The sequence below is a fragment of the Manacus vitellinus genome, unplaced genomic scaffold (assembly GCF_001715985.3).
Source record: "Manacus vitellinus isolate BGI_N305 unplaced genomic scaffold, ASM171598v3 scaffold_27_pilon, whole genome shotgun sequence".
NCBI lineage: Eukaryota > Metazoa > Chordata > Aves > Passeriformes > Pipridae > Manacus > Manacus vitellinus.
Genome location: NW_021940039.1, coordinates 2,219,550 through 2,235,604, shown reverse-complemented (window position 1 = coordinate 2,235,604; position 16,055 = coordinate 2,219,550). Strand labels below are relative to the sequence as shown.

Here is a 16,055-nt window from a genome sequence, read left to right as displayed (position 1 = left end):
TCCTTTTCTTTTATTTCCTTTTTTCTTTTTTTCCCCCCCTTTGGTTTTCTTTTCTACTTCCCACACAAATATTTGCGCCTCGGGGTTGTGCCAAACGCAAACAAGGGCCGAGCCGCTGCCTGCGGGGAATTCCTGCTCCGTGCTGCGCGCCCGGGCCGGGAGCGTTCATCTTCCAGGGGGGCCCTGCTGCAACAACACGGCCCCGCTGGGGAATGGCCCCAGCCCAGGGACAGCGGGATCCGCCTGGAAACGAGCCGGCTGACTCCAGGAAAGGGTTAAGGGGGTGGATCCAAGGTGCCTTCTCTCCCCTCCAAGTTCAGCCCCACGTGCCCGGAGTCAGGAGGTGCCACCTGTAACGATGTGGCCAAGTACAAAGTGCCCCAAAACTGTGTCCTCCTCTCCCGTGGGCCAGATGTGAACAGCTGGAATCCGAGCAGCTCCCACCGCGCACCATCACCCAAAACACCAAAGCCCCTTTCAGTCACACCCAGGGAGGTGACGCCACTCAGGCTGGAGCTGCTTCCAGAGCGGTGGTTTCTCCCCATCACCTCCCCCTGACCCCGGGATACCCCCGCCCTGCCCATCCACTGCTCCCGGCAGCCCCGGCCCTTGGATCACACGGTGCCCGCTCGCTGCCACAGCCCCTGCTGTGCCACAAACCCCCGCTCCAGAGGGAAGTGCCCACTCGCAGGCTCTGGGCTTTACAGCTTCTCGCCAGGACCAGAGACTTTGTTTCTCCCGCAGCACCTCTTACTCCTCCTCCCTCTCAATATGGGCTCTCCTACACTGGGAGTCATTGGAGAGAAAAGCAATTAATGCTCCCCGTGCAACCCACCCGCGTGATGCTTCCCGACCCATCATGCTTTTAAGTGGGAAGGTTATTCTTCATTCACTAATTGCCTCACATTATCTGGTGCAAATCGTTAACGTGCAGCTCCGGGAGGAGGGGGTGGGTGGCACGGAGCGTATTGACATGCTGGGTGATAACACAGGCGTGGGGGAGGAATTATTTAAAACAGTTACGGGGGGGTGGGGACGGGGAGAAAAGAGAAAAATGAACGAGAAAGAGCCAGAAGGGAACGTCCCCATCCGAGTGCTGGAGCTTGAGCAGTGAAGGGGGGCCTGGTCCCACCTGCCCCTGGCCTGGAAGGGCACTGGTGCCACCCCAGCCCCTTTGTGGAGCAGGGGGGCTGCACAGGGACAAGCTCTCCCACTTGGTGGGATCCTACCTCAGCAAAGAGAGCCTTTGTCCTGGGGACTGCTCCCAGCTCCAGCACGATTCCCTGCACCCCCAAAGCCCAGGGGGAAGCGGGGGAAGGCACAGCAGCATTCTCAGCAAAGGCACCATTCAGCATTTTGGGGGCACAGCTCTGGCTGAGCTGGTCCTCTCTGCCCCCACCTGCAGTGCTTCCCAAATGGCATCGATGCTACAAATCCTTTCCCAAAGAGGGAAATTAAGTCACCCTATTAACACAAAATACAATTAACCAGGATTTCACATACCTACTACAGGACCATCCCTCCTCCTCTCGACTCCCTCAGTCCCCAGAGCTCTGCTGGGGAACCCCTTCAGCATCCTCACATTCCCACCACACCCCAGAGCAGGAGAGCACAGATCCCGAGGGGCCGTGTCCCGCCTGGGCAGGGAATGAGCAGCACCAGGGAACGGGCACATCCAGGGATGCCAAGTGCCATTTGCAGGACCATGTGCTGCCTGCGAACACACGAGTTCTGCAGAGCAGAGCCAGGCTGGGGGAACAGCACAGGGGAGGCTCCCGGGAAAGGCAACCCCCCAGTGTGAGACCCCCCAGGGATGAGTGCAGGGAAACGCCTGCCCGGCTGCTCCGGCAGATCACTGCTGAGGAGGGGCTGTCACAGGGCAGGGAGACTCAACTCTGCTGTTTCTGTGTCTGGGAGAGCAATAAATAAATCTGTGGGTGGCAAAAATGGGATGAGTCAGAGACAGGAGAGAGAGAAAGTCATCTTCTGCACAGCACATTACCCGAGTCCAGCTCACCGTGTGCTCCAGGGACTCGTTAGTGAGAGTGCCCTTGTCCTGTTGAGCTCCCTGATAACCTCGAGCACCCTGCCAGAGGGTGATGGGGAACAGTGGGAGCCTTGGCCATGGCTGGGAGGGCTGCAGCCCCCTCCCCAGCCCTGGGGCACCAGTGGGAGCACAGCTGGATCCATCCAGCACCTCAGGACCTGGAGAGGACGGGCTGGGGCATCACTCGAGCCCCAGCACTTGCCTCCAGCTCCTGTTTCCCTCCATGACCTCGGGCAGCTTTGCCTTTTTGGGTGCATCACACAGACACATGTGGACCCCTCACCAGCCCCAGGGTGAGGAGGGCCCAGGAGAGATGGCTCAGCTGCTGCCCAGCACCACGGCAGCCACAGAGGGGCTGGGGAGTCGGGAACAGTGACACGGGATCTGCTGTAAATGCTGTCAGAGCGTGGACTGGCTGTAATCAAACCCCCGGCACTGCTGTGGATGTTGTGCCTGTCAAAGGAATTTCATGGGAATCTCGACTTGCCAGGTACAAATCCAGCCTGGATTTGTGGGAAGGAAAGGGCAAAGCACCCTCACAGCACACTGTGAGAATGAGTAACAACAGGGGGGCTGCTGGGCCACTGCAAAATAAACAACTTCTCTCTCCAGTTGACATCTTGGTGGGGAGAACCCGCTCAGCCCCAGAGCTGGAGCCCTGTGGCCTCACAGCTCCACGTTTTTCACAGGTTTATGCCCTCTCCACTCACAGCTCGTGTTCAACTCAGCATCTCCAAGGCTGAAGCAGAACTTTCAGACACATGGGGGGCTGAGGCTGTGACAATCCAGGAACACAGAGGTAGGTAGCTGTCAAAGCTGTCATTGATCTCAAGAAGTAATAATCAAACATACCATACAAAAAGGTACAGCTCTGGAACTCCGAGACTGATGTATGCAAAGAAAAAAAAAGAATGCAGGGAACCTGGCTATAAAAACATTGTTTTAGTGTCATCAAGTGAGCCATTAAATCAGAGGCAAAGACTCCTTCATCTGCACACCAGGAGCTGTTTGTCTGGTGTGTCAGTGCTCAGGTTCCTTCGCTTGGCTTTCAGGTGTCTACTTATATTTAACACCCAAAGGGACATTAAATATCAAAAACAAGTGAAACACACTCTGTGGAACTCTTACAAAGCCTCCTCTTCCATCATCCCCCAAACCCCATGGAGAAGGTAAGGTGAAGAACTGCCTGCAAGAGCTGAATCATCTCTTGGAGCACAAACATTGCCATTAGGTGACTAAGACCAAAACAACCGTCTCTGCTTCTTGCAACTGATGCTGTTATTAAACACCAGTCCCTTCGCAGCCCCTCGTGCTCTCAGGTCTGTGTGAAACCCTGCAAAAGGCAGGTTGGAATAGTGGGGACCCTGTGGAGACCTGGGAGTGCTTTGTGTTCCCAGAGCATCCCCTCTGGGGACTGGTGGGATGACACTGGTCAGCTCTGAGCCTTAAAATAAGACAAGTGTCTCCATGAGGGCACAGGGAATGCCTTGTGGAAAGGGATGTTGTGCCAGAAAAGCTGCCTGCCTGCAGGTGGGTTCTGACCTGTCTCTGGAGCAAGGAGGTGTTGAGTGAAAATTTGAAAACCTGCCTGTAGGAATCCACCCCTCTTTTGGGAAGAGCCTGAGAACTGGGGGAACCAGGGGGTGTCCACCCTGCAGGGAAAGACAGGGCACAGCACAGAACAACCACACAGACATCTAAGGCAGGTTGAGCTCAAGTTTTTATATCTGAACAAATTTATATTGAGAAAAAAAACAGTTCTCACTGGATTTTCCCCATAAATTCCATCCATCCACCCTCTCCTGCACCAGCTCCTGAGAACGGTGCGTCATCCGAAGCCTTCACATTCCCACGAAGCAGAGTCAAGCAGAACTGAAACCAGCCAGGCTCTGCTCCCCCTTCCAAATGTTCCCAGCATTGGGAGGGAAGCCAGAAGGCTTTAGGAGATGTTTTAGGAAGCTGTGGGTTCGGCTGCTCCTCTCAGCACGTTGCCCACCCTGCCTGCCCCGGGCACCTCCTGCTCCACAGCATCTCCCACTGCCCTCTCCTGGCACCTCTGCTCTGATCTTTGGATATGGCAGGAGTTCAGGGCCCTTCCTCTCAAAAAAAAAACCAAAAACCCAAACCATCCTTTAATCTGAACACTCATAGCTTTAGGGTAGGTCAGGTTGTCTACAGAGTTACTGGTACATCCCTGCTCCTGTAATGAGGTTGGTTTGGACATAAAATTCAAGGACAACGTGAAAACATCTCACATAAAGCAAATTATAGATAGCCCTGTGGCTCAGGAAAACCTGCTTTTCCTGGATGTTTCTCTAATTTACACCCACAGGATTGTGCAGGGTTTCAGTGCAGCTGTAGGAACAGCATTCCTACCCCCACTGACCTGACTTCAGCCACTGTCCTGAATTCCCTCTTCTTCAGGAAACTCTTGGCTCTCCCTGGGAGTGAGGATTTCCCTGAACGAGCTTCACTTTACCCATCTGAAAAGTGAGACAAGGTCACACGAGAGCTGCTGTGGGTTGCATTTCCCTCAATCCTGGGTTTAAAGGTGATGGAGGGATGACCCCCAGGCAGACTCCCTGGAACTCCCAGATCAGTTACTTTACCCTTCAGGAGTCTTTTCCTTGCTGTTCCTCAGCTTTCTCCCAGTGGGACTCAGCCAGGCTCTGTGGATAAACAAAATCCCACATCTGAGAGCTGCCTGGGCTGTGGTTGGGGAGTGTTAATCTTATAGATGTGGTATCAGAGTTCCTGCTGCCACCACAAAGCAGAGCTGAAGAAACGACTTGAGCAGCGCTGCAAGCACCATGCTGGGCCTAATTGCAACAGGGATGATGCACATATGGGGTTTATAATTATTATTTTATCATTATTCTAAGGGCACACAATTTTTAATATAAGGGGTTTCATACACTAGTATTTATTTGCTCATTAAATGGTTTAGCTGGAGACAGAACATCTCCAGAGGACTTTTTTTTTTTCCCCCCAGGATGGGCATCTGGGGTGGCAGTGCTGTATTATTGTTCATGAAAGGTATTTCCTTATTGGCTTCTCCCTTCAGAGCACACGCTGAACTGACACTTCCCGTGCTGACAGCTCAGCTCCCCAGGCTTCAAAGCACAACCTCTGGGAGGATTGCAGAGTGTGAGGCTGCTCCGGATGAAGCTGCAGCCCAGCTGACACACAAGCTCTGGGAAAGGAGTTTTCCCTCTTTTTGGAAAGCCTAAAGCACAGTGGGATGTGTTTGGGGGTCTTTCAGAGGGGCAGGATGCACTTCCAAGCTGTGACCACATTTTGAGGAGCTGGTTTCTTCTGTAGTTCCTTTGCTCCCTGTGTTTTCCCAACACAGCTGGGAGAGCTGAGGGGCTCAGCCAGAGCTGGGGGATTAACCCCGGACACCCCAAGCCAGAAATCAAAGCTCTGCTCCATCTCCCTGGGTCATTTGGCTGATCCAGGCTCCCCTAGGGATGCTCCAGGGAGGTTTGGAATGGTCAGAGCTAAGCCAAACCACAGCAACACTGTGTTCTCCTTGTTCCCTTTCACCCAAGGATGCAGGAACAGAAACACACCCTGACCTGTGAGAAATCTTTCCAAAATCAAAAAGCAATTATGATCTCTTTGCTCCCACATGGAGACTGGAGTTCCCAATTGTGCTGATGAGGACTGACACCTCCCACCTCAGTTCCCCATCAAACAGCACCGTTGCCACCATCCCCTGGGGACCCACAAGCCCCTCTCCCCTCGGAGCTCTGCAGGCTCCACAGACCCTCTGCCAAACCCAACTCTCCCCCCTGCTGACACCTCCATCCTGTTTGTGGTGTCTTTGGCACTTCCCCCTCCAGCACTTCCAGTCCCCTGCAGCTCCCCAGCCCAGTCAGCTCCAGCACAGCCCAGGCCTGAGCCAACAGTAACACATGGAAACTCCTGGAAACTCCGGCACAGCCGAAGGCAGGAGCCTGTCCAGGGAACAGCCTGGCCCAGCAGCACCCACAGCCTCGGGGTGTCCCCCACAGCCCCCACTAAGGCAAACCCAAGCAAGTTCACACCCCAAACCTCCAGCTCAGGGGGTGCAGAGTGCTCAGGGCAGGGGTCTCCTGCCAAGGACTGGGGGGAACCACCACGAAATGGCACAGCTGTAAAACACAACCCCAAACTCCAGCAGCAAATGGCAGATCAAGAACAGCTTCCCAGCAGTACCAGGGACCCTTTTACCAAGTGAGCCCCGGCAGTGCCTTCACTTATTGCTGAGACCCCACCCCAAGCATCAGAAATTAATAAAGGGCAAGGCCAGGGGTTTGTTCCCTTTGTTTTATGCAGCTGCAACACGATCATCCCCTGGGATCATCTTTCCTCCTCCCGGACAGGTGAGGGGAAGCCACAGCCTCCAGGTACAGGGCAGTAACTGGATCCTGCAGACCCAGATACAGCCACTGCCAGGCAGGAACTGCCCACACAGCCCCTGCTGCAGGCACAGCTCCCACCACCATGCAGGTAAGTGCCTCAGCCTCCTACAGCTTTCATGGAATGGTTTGGGTTGGAAGGGACCCTAAAGATCATCTTGTTCCACCCCCTGCCATGGGCAGGAACACCTTCCACTAGCCCAGGTTGCTCCAAGCCCCATTCACCCTGGATTCTTACCCTGCCAGCTTCCACAGGGCAGTGTGAGGCCATAGGAGAGTTCTCCTTCAGGGACACATATTACCATGACAGGTCCTCTATAGCACCTCAGGCCTTCAGCAACAGGCTGAAAAATAGTCAGCAAATACTAATAGCAAGTTATTCCCTACTATTGCCACACATGGATGCACAAAACTTCTAAATTACAGCATGGTAATGTCCTCCCCAGCTTGGGATGTTACTGTGCCACATGAAGTACGTTCCTGTAGATTCCTTCAGTTTCTAGGAGAAAAAGAGCTTCAAATTAATAAATGCAAAGACCACGGTCTAAAAGTTGTGATTGCTTTGCACAAATATATTTTAAAATGAGGGAAAGCCTTTTTTGTTTGAGTGGCAGGAGAACTGAGTGTCCATGTCTTCCCTTCCCCAGCCGACACTGTGCAGGCTCCGGACTCACCAGTGGTGCTTCATCCTCTTCAATGTCCTGCTTTTCCACGTGTTGCTCTTCGGGGCAGATTTACTGGAGGAATATTTCCTGCACTCCTTTCCCCTGTCCTACACCGATGCAAAGACTCTGGAGATCAGGGAGAGGGCCAGGAAGCTGGACATGGGTCCCCTAAAGGCCAACCTCTCTCACACTGTCAGCAGTGCAGTGACATGCTCAGACCAAGAGCTGTTTTTGCTCATCCTCGTCCACAGCAGCCCAGAAAACAGGACAAGGCGCGACACGATCAGGCAGACGTGGGGCAACGCGACAGACACCAGAGGTTACACCGTCCTCACTCTGTTTGCTGTAGGAAAGGCAGCTTCAGAAAGCACCCAGCTGGAGATCAGTGAAGAGGCTCACAAGCACAGGGACATTATTGAAGGTGCTTTCATCGATTCCCCGCAGACACAGACACAGAAGATGCTGCTGAGCGTGGAGTGGGCGGTGACTTTCTGTCCCCGGGCGAGATTTATCCTCGAAGCAGACGAGGACGTGTTTGTGGGTGTTCCAAGCCTGGCTGGGTACCTGCTGAGCTTAACACAACTAGAGGACATCTACCTTGGGAGGGTTGTTCATCAGGGAGTGCCTGACAGGGACCCCCAAAGCCCTGCCTTCGTTCCCACCCATCAGTATCCCGAGGAGTTTTACCCGGATTTCTGCCACGGCAGCGCCTTCGTCATATCCCAGGACGTCGCCCGCAAGGTTTACGTGGCTGCCAAGGAGGTGCCACTGTCAGTGCCCCCAGATGTTTTTGTGGGAATCTGTGCTAAGAAAGCTGGGATCACTCCCACGCACAGCTCCCGCTTTTCCGGGGGGAAGCACATCAGCTACAATCGATGCTGCTATAAATTCATCTTCACCTCTTCCAACGTGAAGGAGGACGAGCTATTTAAAGCCTGGGAGGAAACAAGCAGTGGGGAAGATTGTTCCTTGCTGGAAACCTACTACAGCCTGGTGTCCTGCAGGGTTCTGACCTACATTGACAAGTTCAAGCAGTTCAACTTGGATAGAATAAAAAATGAGGTTCTTCATTTTGTCAATTAAGGTTTAGCTTTGGCAAAGAAAGGCTGAATTTTCTTTTGGCAGCTGCTTTATCCTGTAACATTCAGCAGTAATGATGCCCTCTCAAAGTTAGGTCTCCTCCCTTCAACAGCAAATGAATTCCCAGAGCTACAGTGTGTGACAGCAGCAAAACTGGATGTACTCTGTGTAAGTACCTACAAGTGCATGCATATAAGTAGAGTATTCCAAGAAACTGTCTATCTCCAGTGTTTTTCAGACTTCTGAGTCCTCAAAACACCTTCTCCACTTTTTATCCAAATGAAGCATCACCGACTTCCAAAGAATTTTGTACCAAAGGGGAAGCTTTCCACTCACAGAAGGAGCTGCATCTGAGCAGGCTGGTTTACAGCAGTAGGGAAAGGGAGAGGAACAGACACTGAGTCAGCATGGAAAAGGCTCAGGGAGATTCCAGGCAAGAAATCCAACTTGCCTGTTAAAGAATGTTGTATTTCTGTCAGTCATGGCATCAGAGACACACTGACAAGGCAGCTCCAGGACACAGAAGCACACTGGAGAACAGCACCAGCAGCAAGGTCAGAACAGCAAACTGGTAACACCAACATTATTAAAAATGGAAAAATTCCCCAAAGCAGGAACAAGTCCCAGAACACAAAACCCATCCACACCTCCCTCCTCCAGATAAACTCTTCCATGTCCACTCTTTCAGCAGCAGGACCAGCTGGTCAGGTCTGTCCTACAACTGTGAGACACCCATGTACCTCTGACAGCCCCAGCTACTCTTCCCACTGGGATTAAAGGACTTGGAGGTGTGTTCCAAAGGACCCACAATTCTGAAATACCAAGTTATTCTGCTTGTTAACTTTGGCCAAATGTTGAGTTTTGGTTTGGGGTTTTCTGTGTGGGTTTGTTTTGTTCTTTAAACTAAAAGTTTAGCGTGTTACCTCAATTCTCCTTCTCCAGCATTCCATTTCTGGTTTTTCCTCCATTATCTCCACCTGTTACTTTAAAGAGGGGATGACAGAGACACTTATATTTTCCATTTATATCAGACACAGCAGCATGTAACCCAGATGGCAATGTACAGCATGGGCAGGGAACTGCAAGTGAATAATAAGGGGGAAGTGTGTGATCAATTGATCAATGTTGAGCTCCAAGCTCAATAAAACAAAGCATATGTGCATACATAAAAAAAATCCCCTTGTTTGGCATCTCTGCCTATTCTAAAATATTGTCTTTGGCAAATGTACTATGCAAAGCAGATGCTAAAGACTGAGCACACAGAGTAGCCTTCAAAAGCAGCAGCTGAAAACACACATGGAAGAGACTCATGAATTGCAGAAAAGGTTTATATATTGATTTCTTTTACTGAGGTTTGTAGCATATGGCTCATACAGAGCGACCAGCACACAAAGCCACCTAAAACAACAAAGTTGAACTGCCCAAAACAAGTGCAAAGTAAGGACTTCTATACTCTTTTCATTTCCTTGTCAGTGCTTTGATGTTTGTTTTCTGGATGCAGGACTCGTGAAGCTCCACGTTCTCTATTTACAAACAAGACACTGTGGTACATTTCTCACCAGCAGATATTTCTGGGGCACATTTGGGGTGAAAGCAGCAGCAGTGTCATGGAGGAGGACAACTTTTGTCCATCTTGGAGCAGCAAGGCAGATCACTCCTCTCAGACACTCAGCAAACAGGAAGGGATCCTCCCCAGCTCCTCTGAGCCCACTTGCACTCCTTGGCAGCGATTTTTGGCAATAGCAGCTGCACCTCCACCTCCCACATGCAAGGAGAGAGTTCCTGCATGACTGGATCCTCCTGCTTCCCTGGCAGCACAGGGACATGGGGTGAGCATTGCCAGAGTCATCCCTGACTGACACATCACTACAACAAGCCCCAAAGCAGTAATTCCATGGTTCATTATGCTCCCCCCTCAGCTATTCCTCAAATATGTCCTCAACAAAAATAATATATTTGATATAAAGTACACTGTGGTCTCTGTTTATGGACAAAGACACATCTTGATTCTCTCCCACAGTTATCTGACACCTTCAAAAGAAGATTCCAGCTTCCTAAGGTACATTTCCATCCTCCTGGTTCATTCACACCCTCAAACACAAAAGTTTCATGTTCTTACCCCTTTAACTCGGGCAACTAAAATCATACATTTCTTTAAATAACACTAAAAAAAAATTCATCTCTGTTAAAAAACGGTATAAACAATTAAAGATTTGGTTCTGAAGTAGCTTTGTAGTGCTACAGCTCAGGCTCCTTTTGAGCCACTAAACTGAGCTGCCACACCACGTTGCAGCCAAGGGAGACAAAGCTCCAGTTTGGTTTGATCCACTACAGCATTGATTTGTTTCCAGAAGGGCTACAAGGTTTGTTTTTTAAATCCCAGCATAAGATGTAAACAATATTTAGGGTTATTTATTCAAGCAAGACTCACATCCAGCAGGTTGAGAACAGAAGAGAATCCAGTTCATACTCCCTCATGTGGACAGAGTGTGGCTTATTCTCAGCAACAGGATTCTGACAGGGTAAAGAGTGTGTTCCATGCAAGTGCCAATTTTGGCAGATATAAAAAAAGAATTATTTAAAAAAAAAAAGATAAACTATGGCAGCATCTGAGGTTACAAACCTCAAGGTGTTTTGGTGTTTGGTTTTTGCCTTTTTTAACTGAACTGGAACCTACTGAGAAAACACGATAGAAACTCCAAATCCAACAACAATTTAACCAGCCACCAACAAATTCTGCAAAATCAAACCCAGTCAGTAGTTGGGAAGTGCAGCAGTTGGGAAGTGCTTACCTGGGTTGTCTCACGACAGCACACAGGGAACTTCTGCCGTGACATTTATGGGGAAACATCGAATAGGTTTTAATTTGCTCTCATGACTCATTTCAAACAGAGTCAAAATATCCTCACATTCCTTTAAAGAGACAACCTAAAGACACCCCAGAGTGGAGAGTCTTTACACCTTGTACCTCAACCCCTGTTTCAGGAACACATTTTGCAAGACACCAGTGACATTATTCTGCTCCTTCCACAGCTGTGGTAGAAACTGCCTTGACGTAGTAAGGGCCCTCCTGCAGGTAAGCCCTGAGCCTCAGGTAATACTGATTCCCAAAGATCTCTGCAATTGTTTTGGAGTTTACCAGGGCCTTCACCAGTTCGTATTTAGCATCCTTGGAAGCTTTGTCAGGCTCCACAGATCTGTCCACAACGTACTCCACAAACCCCGGGCTGTGCAGCATCAGCTTCTGGGCCCACGGTTGATTTGCAATGGCCTAAAAACAGGAAGAGGTGTGGGAGATGGAAAACATCTCATTTTAATCCCCCAAAGAGCAGTTACACAGTAGGTTCTTCGGCAAACAGCCAAGGAACAGGAGAAATGAAATGAGATACTCGTTGCACGCAGTGGTTCCACAACTCAAATCAAGCAGCAGGGTCTAACACTGCACAACAAGCACAGCTCAGTGCTGATCTTCAAAGTTTGAAGGGAATTATCACAGCAGTGCCTCTGGGATGGAGGCAGCACCCTGGAGCACAGCTGTTGCCTTTTTTAACCCTCTCCAATTTACTGGAGACATTACAGACATGACACGTCTGCTGCCTTCTTTAAACGGGGAATGCAAGTGGGGCACAGGGAAAAAGGCCTATTTCTGACCATTTCTGGGTTTCAGCAAGAATTCTGGGGCATTAACTTTAAAAAAAATCGATAAATCTGAGACTGAAGGGCAACATAATTCACTCCCTGATCTTTAAAAGCAAAAGGTACTTACAGTGAACACTCGTAAAGCCCCACAGTGGAGGTCAGGGAATGGCTGAGTGCTGATGCTCCTGAAGAGTTCCAGGGGCTGGCTGGACAGGGATGTGAACCAGGATTCTGTCATCCTTAAAAGGTCTTCTGTCTGCTGCTCTGGCTGCACAAATCACACCCAAAACCAAAAGAGTTTGATTAGGATTAGGAAAAGCTTTCAGGTTTTCAGTGTATGTTCAAATGGTTTCCTCACTCCTGTAGAGCTCCACCATTAAACCCAGATGGCTGGATCTAAGCAACACACACAGGGATTAGAGCAGTTGCCACCATCCCTTTAAGTACAAGGATATTAACCTGTTTATTCTCATTCCCTTGTCAATGAAGTCTTGACTTCATACTTTATAAACATTTCACAACACCTGGTTTCTTACAAAGTCAACCCTTGAGCAAACGAATCAGGGAATTTCTAAACAGCAAAATCAGTGGCTCAGATTACTAGAGAGCACCACTTCTACCTAAGCCAGAGGCTTCAGAAGATCTTCTCACAATTACTCAGGTATAATAACAATTTCCTTCTTGTAGATTTAAAGGAAAAAAAGAACAAACAAGCACCAACTTACAGGCAAGTAAAGAAGAGATGAAATGGCATCCAAGCACCGCAGCCGTAGCTCCGTGGGGGCATTCTTGGCCTGGTGCCCTATTTTGCTCAACAGGCTTTGGAACCTACTTCCTTTCAAAACAAAAGAAAAGTGGTTCTAGTTAATTGAGTCAGACCTGTACAGGAGTACAGAGTTACCCCTCAGTCCCATTAGAAATGTATTTATTAGGTAAATACATTTTCCAATTCCTTTTACACCAAATCAATCTGTTCTTGTATCACACTGAGAAAGTTTTATTAGAGAAAAAAGGTACTAACTAGTTTTCTGTAAAACCTGTTTGCCTTCCACATTTGATCCCAGGATTCCCAGGGTGTCCACAGCCACTCCAATCATGGTTGGATCCTGACTTTCTGCCATTTCAAAGACTTTTTCCATGAAGACAGGGTATCGCTCACAGATCTGCTGGGGACTGTCTACAACTGCCAGATTCCCAAAAAACTTCACAAATCCTGAGAAAACAAAGACCAAAATAAAGCACTGAGGGGAGAAACAATAACTTCAGCAATGACAAAACTAAATGTGGGATTGTTTTGTTGCTAAATTTGTATTATCAGTCCAAATAGTGTGTAAAGACAGAACTAAAGAAAAAGCCAAGATTTTGTCAGTTCCTTAATTCACAACCTTTACATTCCTAAAAAAATTCTACAATAACACAAACTTCAAAAGGTACAGGACTTACCTGTACTACCTTTATTAATGAGGAATATTATTCATGTGTCAGTCTTGCCCTTCAGCATTTTTTATATATATCCAATATTTTATATATTGAACTCTTTCTATATCCAATCTAATATTCAAAAATTCACATGAGCTTTCAAAAGAGAGGTTTAACAACTCGACTCATTAACTAAAGCAGGCAGCAAAGCCTGTAAACAAGAAGTGCATGATGTTACCTGGCAAATAGAAGCTGGAGAAAGGATCAGACTCTGCTCCAAGGATGATGTTTGAGATTTTGTCAATCACTCCCTGTTGAGCCAGGTACTGCCGGCCCTGGGGGGTGTGGGCCAGCGAGGTCACCATCTCTATACAGGTGGCTCTGGAACACACAAACACTTAGTTTGGCTTGGTTTAGAGGGGTTTTGAAGTATTCAGTGATTAAGACAAAGAAAAAAAACATACCTGTAAGACAAAATCCAAACAAAAAACCAAAACAGAAATCGCCCCAATTGTCAAACACTCCTCCAAGCTCACTCAGCTCTTACTTGAGGTGCAGGAAAGAATTCAAAGTGTTTGTACTACATCCAATCAATTATCACATCACACTGGGGAAGCTTCACCTCAGCTCTCAAATTAATGTATAAAGTATTTTACACTCAAAGAGGTTTAAGAAGAGGCAGATAAGGCGTTTTCCTGAAAAGGGTTTCACAAAACCCACACACAAATGTGTTCACAGAGTGTTATTTTAAGACTGAATATCAGAGTTTTACCAAGCCCAGCATACCTGACCAGCACATCCTCTCCAGTGAGCTCCCCAATTAACTCAGATATTAACCCACTGTTTGCACAGTAATTCAGGGACTCTGCTGACACTGAAGAAATCTCCACAATTAACTAAAAAAAAAAAAACAAAAAAGGATGGTTTATAAAAACATTCTAATGATAACAATTCACAGTAACAATCAAATACACCTTATAATGCTGATTATCAAATAGAGAATATATCAAATAGAGAATTTTATGATGTTTTCTTCATTAACTCAAAGGTTTGCCTGAAATATGTTTGTAAGGAGTCCCAAATTTACAGCACATTTATTTCCATTCACAGCCAACTTTCCCTCTGCAATTCCCATTAAGCTCTAGAATGGCTAAATTGTGTCATTTCTTCTTAACCATCCACCTCTAAACTGACACACTTGGCATCTCTCTCATCTCTTCCCCCTCCAGAACTTTCAGCAGCGCTTCACATGCAGAGGTTAAGAGACCACAGCAGCCATCTGAATCTTCCTTTCAGAAAGTTCACAAAGGCAGTGACAAATGTTGATTTAAGAGCCATAAAGCCCAGGCTGTGCCTCAGACCCCCCAGGGAACTGCAGCCCCACCTCGTACACTCGGTACCGAACGATGTCACTCGTGGCCATGACATTCTTCAGGTCACTCAACAAACTGCTCTCAAACAAAGCCTCCAGACCTTCTTGTGTCTGGGCTATTCTGGACAGGGATTTGATGGCCTGGAAGCAAAAAACAGGAGCTTGGTATTAAAAAAAAAAACAATTAAAAAAAAAATCCAAGATTATCAGGCTTATGTTCTTTATTAACTTATTAAGTCTAGTTGCACATTAATTTTAATTACAACTCGTTTTTGTTGATGAGAGCTAGTTGTGGTTATTGTCATCCAAGTGTCTGGCATCAAATTCTGATTTACAAGTTCACTTTGGCGCCAACATCTACTGGAAGATGACAGTTCTGGGTAAATTTTCTGTCACAAATAAGCAATTTCTTGTAACATCTTTCAAGCACCACGAGCTCTCTTTCCCTCAGGGAAGGGCAGAAGCTCTTCATCTTGGACACATGGAAAAGGTGGTTTGTGCAGAGGAATTAACACCAAAGCCCAGCTCACCTCCTTGGCCACTGCAATCTTCTCTCCCCCGATGCAGTTTATTATTTGCCGTAACAGCTCCGGGCTGTTGAGAATTTCTGTGACAGCACCTGGGTCTTCAACAATCCTCCCAACCTGAGCAAATAATTAGAGAAAATGACGTTAAAGCGAGCTTTTTCCACTGTGAGGGCATTCAAGCACTGGAAGAGCTCCACAGACAGCCACAATCACCATTCTGGGATCCAAATTCCACTGGCCAACACCCTGAGCAGCTGCTTTTAGCTGAGCGTGAAACTTCCAGAAGCCCATTCCAAACCACAATGTTTCCAAACCACAGAAAAGAGTCTTTTAAATCACTGCAAGAAGTGTCAAGTTGCCACAGCCTCTCCCTCTTTGCTGTTTACACAATATTGCTTAAAGTATCCTGAATATAAAAATGTTGCTGCTTTTAATTCTTCCAGCACCTGCTGGTGGTGCTGGTCGGGAAAGCTTTAGCCATAAGTTTCATTTACAAGTTACTTTTGACAGGACAGCTTTATACATTATAACTGAATATCATAAACACACTGCACAGTGTGTTTAAGCACAGATTATCCTAAAATGTGTGTGTGTGTAAGAGCGTATTTCTTGCAGTGCTGTGGAGCTTTTATCACAAATTAAGGCATGAAACAGCAGTAAGAGCTGAGAACTGACCCAGCCTGGCTCCACACAGACCTGGAGGAACCTCCGTACCTGGGCTATGGTGAGGATCTTCACGGAGTCCTCGGGGTGACAAAGCCCTTTCTGGAGTTCTTCCCGGAGGTTCTGGATCACGTACAGGGGGTCCAGGGCCTGCAGGAGCCTCTCCAGGATGGAAACACACGCGGACACCTGTTCCCTGGGCGGGATGCAGAGGAAACCGAGCCCGTGAGGAGGGGGGGG

The 16,055-nt window shown here is 48.3% G+C and overlaps 2 protein-coding genes and 1 long non-coding RNA gene across 3 annotated transcripts in view; 1 reads left to right on the top strand and 2 right to left on the bottom strand.

Moving 5' to 3' along the window:
- Window positions 1-4,484: 4,484 nt before the first annotated feature.
- LOC108640012 lies at window positions 4,485-6,781 on the bottom strand. Its single transcript, XR_001920879.2, has 3 exons — window positions 6,689-6,781; window positions 4,657-4,716; window positions 4,485-4,530 (listed from the first exon to the last, which is right to left on the bottom strand). It is a non-coding gene; the product is annotated as an uncharacterized LOC108640012 (long non-coding RNA).
- Window positions 6,782-7,079: 298 nt separating this feature from the next.
- LOC103760722 (putative UDP-GlcNAc:betaGal beta-1,3-N-acetylglucosaminyltransferase LOC100288842) lies at window positions 7,080-8,198 on the top strand. The gene has a single exon (XM_008927254.3). It carries the CDS (start codon window positions 7,080-7,082, stop codon window positions 8,196-8,198), a length of 1,119 nt encoding a protein of 372 aa, XP_008925502.2.
- A 2,582-nt stretch (window positions 8,199-10,780) lies between these two features.
- PSMD5 (proteasome 26S subunit, non-ATPase 5) overlaps window positions 10,781-16,055 on the bottom strand; it is a 5,903-nt gene continuing 628 nt past the window's right edge. Inside the window, exons 2-10 of the mRNA XM_029960564.1 lie at window positions 15,867-16,011; window positions 15,156-15,269; window positions 14,638-14,766; window positions 14,040-14,149; window positions 13,492-13,634; window positions 12,856-13,047; window positions 12,560-12,669; window positions 11,962-12,102; window positions 10,781-11,466 (exon numbers count right to left, since the gene is read on the bottom strand). Of these exons, the coding sequence (XP_029816424.1) occupies window positions 11,209-11,466; window positions 11,962-12,102; window positions 12,560-12,669; window positions 12,856-13,047; window positions 13,492-13,634; window positions 14,040-14,149; window positions 14,638-14,766; window positions 15,156-15,269; window positions 15,867-16,011 (1,342 nt within the window). The 3' untranslated portion in view covers window positions 10,781-11,208. The remainder of the gene's footprint in view (window positions 11,467-11,961; window positions 12,103-12,559; window positions 12,670-12,855; window positions 13,048-13,491; window positions 13,635-14,039; window positions 14,150-14,637; window positions 14,767-15,155; window positions 15,270-15,866; window positions 16,012-16,055) is intronic.